Source organism: Benincasa hispida, chromosome 11 (assembly GCF_027475165.1).
Source record: "Benincasa hispida cultivar pf3 chromosome 11, pf3_genome.v1.1, whole genome shotgun sequence".
NCBI lineage: Eukaryota > Viridiplantae > Streptophyta > Magnoliopsida > Cucurbitales > Cucurbitaceae > Benincasa > Benincasa hispida.
In genome coordinates this window covers 54,653,755-54,659,700 of record NC_143488.1, presented here as the reverse complement: position 1 = coordinate 54,659,700, position 5,946 = coordinate 54,653,755, and the positions used below count along the sequence as shown (strand labels likewise).

Here is a 5,946-nt window from a genome sequence, read left to right as displayed (position 1 = left end):
TTGTATGGGTTAAAGCAGTCTCCAAGGCAGTGGTACAAATGATCTGACAGCTATATGATTGGACTTGGCTATAACGGGAGTCCGAATGATTGTTGTGTATATCACAACAAAGCTAATGATGGTTCGATGATTTATCTACTTTTATATGTAGATGATATGCTCATAGCTGCAAAGTCCAAGTTTGATATTCTAAAATTGAAGAATCTTCTCAGTGTTGAGTTTGATATGAAGGATTTAGGTGCTGCTCAGAAAATTTTGGGTATGGAGATTTATAGGGACAGAGATAAGAATAAGTTCTTCTTGTCGTAGAAATGATATATTCAGAAAATATTGTCAAGGTTTGGTATGTCATCAACTAAGCCTATAGATACTTCTAGTGTTGTAAATGCTCATTTTTCATCTGTGTTTTCACCACAGTCTGAAGCTGAGAAGGAGTACATGTCTCAAGTTCTTTATTCTAGTGCAGTGGGAAGTTTGATGTATGCTATGGTCTGTACTAGGCTTGATCTTGCCCATGTTGTTAGTGTTGTCAGCAGGTTCATGGGTCAACCTGGGAAGGAGCATTAGCAAGCCGTTAAAAGGATTTTTCATTACCTTAGAGGTACATCTAATGTTGGTCTTGTTTATGGGAATTGCACAGAGTGTTTGGTGACTGGTTATTCTGATTCTGACCATGCTGGAGATGTTGACAGTAAGAGGTCTATGACTTGGCTATGTGTTCACTCTGGGTGGTTCTGTTGTTAGTTGGAAGGCAACCTTACAACCTACAGTTACTTTGTCTACTACTGAAGCAGAGTACATGTCCTTGACAGAAGCTGATAAAGAGGGAATATGGCTAAGGGGGTTAGTTGGTGATCTTGGTTTGCATCATGACCAAGCTATTGTATATTGTGATAGTTTGAGTGCAATATGCCTAGCCAATGATCAAGTTCATCATGAGAGAACTAAACACATAGATGTAAGATATCACTTCTTAAGAGGTGAGTAGAGAGTTAAAGTGATGAAAATTGGTACTGCTGATAACCCTGCTGATATGTTCACCAAGCCGGTTCCACAAGGCAAGTTCCAACATGGTTTGGACTTGCTGAATGTTTTGAATCATTAGTGGTCACCTTTGTGGGACACTTTGTGGCATGAGCGAGAAGTCTGGGTACGTCTGGCAATATTGATTTATGTTGCATTTGGTACATTTTTTATCTGGGAGAGAATTCAAGTCAAGGTGGAGATTTGTTGAAATGTCTTAAATTTGTTTGTGCTTCGAACAACCAAGTACGAGGGTTTAACATATTTACTTATTTGTAGTTATTTATGATTTTGACCCTAGGGTTTAGAGTAGTGCGCTATATAAACTCTCTAACCCTAGAGGCGCCATTTTGATGTAATTTCTGAAAACATTCTCTCTAATAATATTGTTCTCCCCCTGCCTGTGGAAGTAGCTAACATACTGTTAGTGAACCACGTATATCTGTGTATCAATCTTCTCTATCTTTACATTCCTTTTTGTATTCTTTAATTGTCGTTTTCGTAACAAAATTCTTGGAGTAGGAGAACCCATTGGATCATTCTCGGCTTCGCATCTTTTTTGGTCATTAAATATCTTGCCGAGTGGTCGGTGTGGACTATCTTTGGATCCCAACAAGTAAGGTCTGAATGTTTCAATCGCAAAGATTACCTAGAAGCTCCTTATATGTGGTGGTGTAGTTCGCTTGCATGGAGTTCAATGTTCTGCTTGCATATGCGATGGGGTGTAACATTGTCTTTACCTTTTGTGCTAAAACTACCCCCATCGCATATCTGCTGGCATCGCACATAAGCTCGAATGGCTTTGTCCAATCGGGTGCGATCAAAATAGGCATTGTAGTCAATGCGTTTTTCAGTGCTTTGAATGCGGTGAAGCAATGTGAATCAAAGTCAAAAGGTCTGTCAGCTTCTAGTAATGCATTCAACGGTCGAGCTATTTTGGAGAAGTCCTTCACAAATCGTCTTTAGAACCCCACATGTCCTAAGAAACTCCTTAAAACTTTCACATTTGCTGGAGGTGGAAGTTTTTCAATGGCTTCAATTTTTGCTTTATCCACCTCTAGCCCATCCTTTGAAACCTTGTGCCCAAGTACAATTCCTTCTTTAACCATGAAATGGCACTTTTCCCAGTTTAGCACCAGATTAGTCTCTTCACATCTTTTCAATATTTTCTCCAAGTTTTTCAAACAGACTTCATATGTTTGCCCATAGACTGAGAAATCGTCCATAAAGATTTCAACTGATTCTTCAAGGTACTTGGAGAAGATTGCCATCATACACCTTTGAAACGTGCTCGGCGCATTGCATAGTCCAAAAGGCATGCGACGAAAATCGAACGTTCCATATGGACAGGTGAATGTGGTCTTTTCTTGATCCTCTGGTGCGATCATAATCTAGTTATAGCCTGTATACCCATCAACAAAATAGAAATAGTAATTCCCTGCTAGTCGATCGAGCATTTAATCCATGAAAGGTAAAGGGAAATGATCTTTCTTTGTCGCCGCATTGAGCTTCCGGTAGTCCATACAAATCCACCAGCCAGTGACGGTCCTCATGAGGATTAACTCATTGTTTGCATTCGGGACTACTGTCATTCCACCCTTCTTGGGGATGCATTGCACGGGGCTAACCCACGTGCTATCGACAATAGGGTATATAATGCTGGCGTTTAACCATTTAATGATTTTTTTTAACAACCTCTTTCATCGCAGGGTTTAGTCTGCGTTGAGGTTCTATCGAGTATTTTTGGTTTTCTTCGAGTCGAATTCTATGCATGCAATACGTCGGGCTAATTCCTCTTATATTTGTGAGCGTCTATCCGATTGCTTTAATATATTTCTTCAAAATACTAAACACCGTAGTTTCTTTTACTTCTAGTAACGTAGAGAATATTATTACTGGCAAGGTTTCATTCTGGCCAAGGAAAACGTACTTCAAGTGATTTGGCAGAATTTTCAGCTCCAATGTAAGTGGTTGCTCTAAGGAGGGTCTCTGTGTTTTTCTTTCTTCATTCAAATTCAACTTTTCTTCATTGTTCACAGTCTCTGTATTACATGGCAGGTTTCTAAGGATGCTGTCGCATCTTCTCTTTCTTCATTTTCTTCTTCGGACTCCAAATCTTCATCGCAAGTGTGTTCAACGTCGGAATCTAATAGGCCTTCATCTTCTAGGAACCTCATTGCCTTGATAATATTAAATCGGAGCTTCTTTCCATTGATGCTCATCGTGATTTCTCCCTTGTGCACATCTATTTGAGCATGACCAGTAGACAAGAATGGTCGTCCCAATATGATTGACTCATCTTTATCCGCTTCATAATCTAGAATGATGAAGTTTGCAGGCAGAATGAATTTGTCAATTGTGACGAAGACATCCTTCAATTTTCCTCCAGGGTGTACCAGGGACCTATTTGCAAGCTGAAGGGTCACCATTGTGGGTGTCAGTTGACCTACATTCAATTGTTTGAAGATTGAAAGAGACATTAAGTTGATGCTTGCCCCAAGATCGCATAATGCTTGACCAATGTAAATCCCTCCTATTGAGCAGGGTATTGTAAAACTACCTGGGTCGCGCATCTTTGGTGGGATTATAATATTTGACTCTTGTGTTAATGCCACTGTGGCGAATTTTCCTGTGCTTCTCTTCTTTGAAACCATATCCTTCAAAAACTTGGCATACATCGGCATCTGCTCTATCGCTTCTGTAAATGGAATGTTGATGTGCAATTGTTTCAATATTTCCAGGAAGCGATGATACTGACCTTCATCGTTTTGCTTCTTTTTTAGTCTTTGAAGGAATGGAGGTAGCTGTACTTTCACTATTCCATGGTCTGGAGGTTTAGAGGTGGTTGCATCTTCAGGTTCCATACTCTCGGGCTCCTCTAACTCAGTTTTTGTTAGTGGTTTCTTTGATTCCATTGCATTTGAATCGGTCCTGCTAGGCTCCTTCCTAACTTCCGCCATTGCCTTTCCACTTCTCAGGGTAACTGCTTGGTAGTGTTCTTTCCCTGTATTCCTCGGGTTGCGAGGGAGCTTCGTTGAGCTCGGTAGTGTTCCCTATGGTCTATTTTTCAGCTTTCCCGCAATCTGTCCTATTTGGATTTCCACGTTGCGGATGGAAGTCGCCTGGTTCTAGAGGACCGTCTCATTCTTTTCGATGTACTGTTTTAACAGGTTCTCCAAAGAGAATGATGGCAGTGTTTGAGAGCTGCTTGCTTGTTGTTGCTGTTGACCGTTAGTTCTTTGGAGAAATCCTGGTGGTCCTTCTTTTTGCGCCATAGGTTGATAGCCTTGTTGTTGGTTATTTTTTCAAGCAAAATTAGGGTGGTTTTGCCACCCGGGGTTGTACGTGTTTGAAAAAGGGTTGTTCTTGACAAAGTAGATTGACTGCATATTTCGTGGACACTCTTCAACCGAATGTGATTCTCACATGTAGCACATCTGGTGCTTGTCTGTTCTATCGTGTTGACTTGCCCTCTTTGCGTTCCAGGATTGTTTATTGCTATGCCCTGTAATAAATTTACCACCGCATTCATCTGATTTTGCAATGATGTGATGGCACCATTACTTGCTTTACCTTCTCTGGGTTTTACTTGTTGATCGCTTTCTTGCCAATCTTCGTGGTTTTTCGAGATGCAATCAAGAATGTTCTTTGCCTCATCATACGTCTTGTCCAATAAACCTTTTGCTGCTGCCACATTGGCAGCTTTCTGCGATGCAAAATTTAGTCCATGATAGAAAATCTCCATTTGAAGGCAATCCAGTAATCCATTGTGTGGCAGTTGCGCACTAATCTCTTGAATCTGGCCGATGCGTCATTGAACGATTCATCTTCTTCTTGTTCAAAATTGGTGATCAATTTCCTCCTTCTGGAATTCTTTGTGGGAGGGAAATACTTCTTCATAAATTTCTCCACAACTTTCTCCCATGAAGTTATCTCTCCTGGTTCGAGGGAGTATGCCCATTTTCTTGCTTGATTGCATAGTGAAAATGGAAATAGCGTGAGTTGAACATCTTCTGCGAGATATTAGGGAACACAAAAGTGTTACAAATTTCAATGAAGCTTCGTAGATGGGCATGCGAATCTTCACCATGCCGTCCTTCGAACTGTCCTGCTGTTTGTATCATTTGTAACATTACCAGCTTCATCTCGAACCTTGATCCATCCAATGCTGGTCTCATGATTCCTAGGGAGAAATCATACAAGTTTGGTGACGCATAGTCCCGATGGGTCTATTGCGATCATTTGCCAGTAGGATAGGATTTGCCATCATGTTGTTTTCATTTGCGGCTTGTTCTTCAAGTTGTTTAGCCATTCCATAAGTTCTTCTTTGTTGTCGATGTCTGTCTTTCTGTCTTCTTCGAAATGTTCTTTCCATCTCTGGGTCGTTAATTATGCTCAAAAGGGTATCCTTCGCTCATACAACACTTTCTTTTTCCTTTACCGCAGGAATGGCAATGCAACAGAGGTCGAAAGCTACAAATATCAAAGAGGTTTGATGGTAGCGCAATCTATACCGTAGTCCCCAACAATGGCGCCAAAAACTTGATATGTAAAATTATGATACGGTGATGTGAGTATGCGATGATGTGTGTTATGCGATGGTCATGCAATTTTTCCTAACAAAGCCCAAGTATAAGCCTTCTTAGGTTTCCTGGTAATTCTAGGGTCGAACACAGGGACTACTAAGTAGATATGCAACAGACTATTTGATTCTATTGCGGTGGTGAAAAAGAAGTGGATAGTGTTTTGTTTTAGATTTATCCTATGCGACGGAGTTGAACGTAGAGTGATGAAAGCGTAGAGTACAATAAGTATGCGATGAAGGGGTTTAGCTAACATTTCCCAAGATTGTGCACAAGTTATGCGATCAAGATACACACAAATAACAGTACTACATTTCTCAATGCAGAATGCCATAATTCC

At 40.6% G+C, this 5,946-nt stretch overlaps 1 protein-coding gene across 1 annotated transcript; it reads left to right on the top strand.

The window, feature by feature from the left end:
* Window positions 1-311: 311 nt before the first annotated feature.
* LOC150032740 (secreted RxLR effector protein 161-like) lies at window positions 312-2,990 on the top strand. The gene is made up of 5 exons (XM_090307004.1): window positions 312-338; window positions 418-536; window positions 600-698; window positions 745-843; window positions 2,927-2,990. Exons 1-5 carry the CDS (start codon window positions 312-314, stop codon window positions 2,988-2,990), a joined length of 408 nt encoding a protein of 135 aa, XP_090163130.1.
* Window positions 2,991-5,946: the final 2,956 nt, after the last annotated feature.

Coding starts and splice junctions, on each gene's coding strand:
- LOC150032740 (XM_090307004.1), top strand. CDS start 312: ATGATATATTCAGAAAATATTGTCAAG. Junction 339..417: donor ATTCAGAAAATATTGTCAAG/GTTTGGTATGTC, acceptor TTTTCACCACAG/TCTGAAGCTGAGAAGGAGTA. Junction 537..599: donor GTTGTTAGTGTTGTCAGCAG/GTTCATGGGTCA, acceptor TCATTACCTTAG/AGGTACATCTAATGTTGGTC.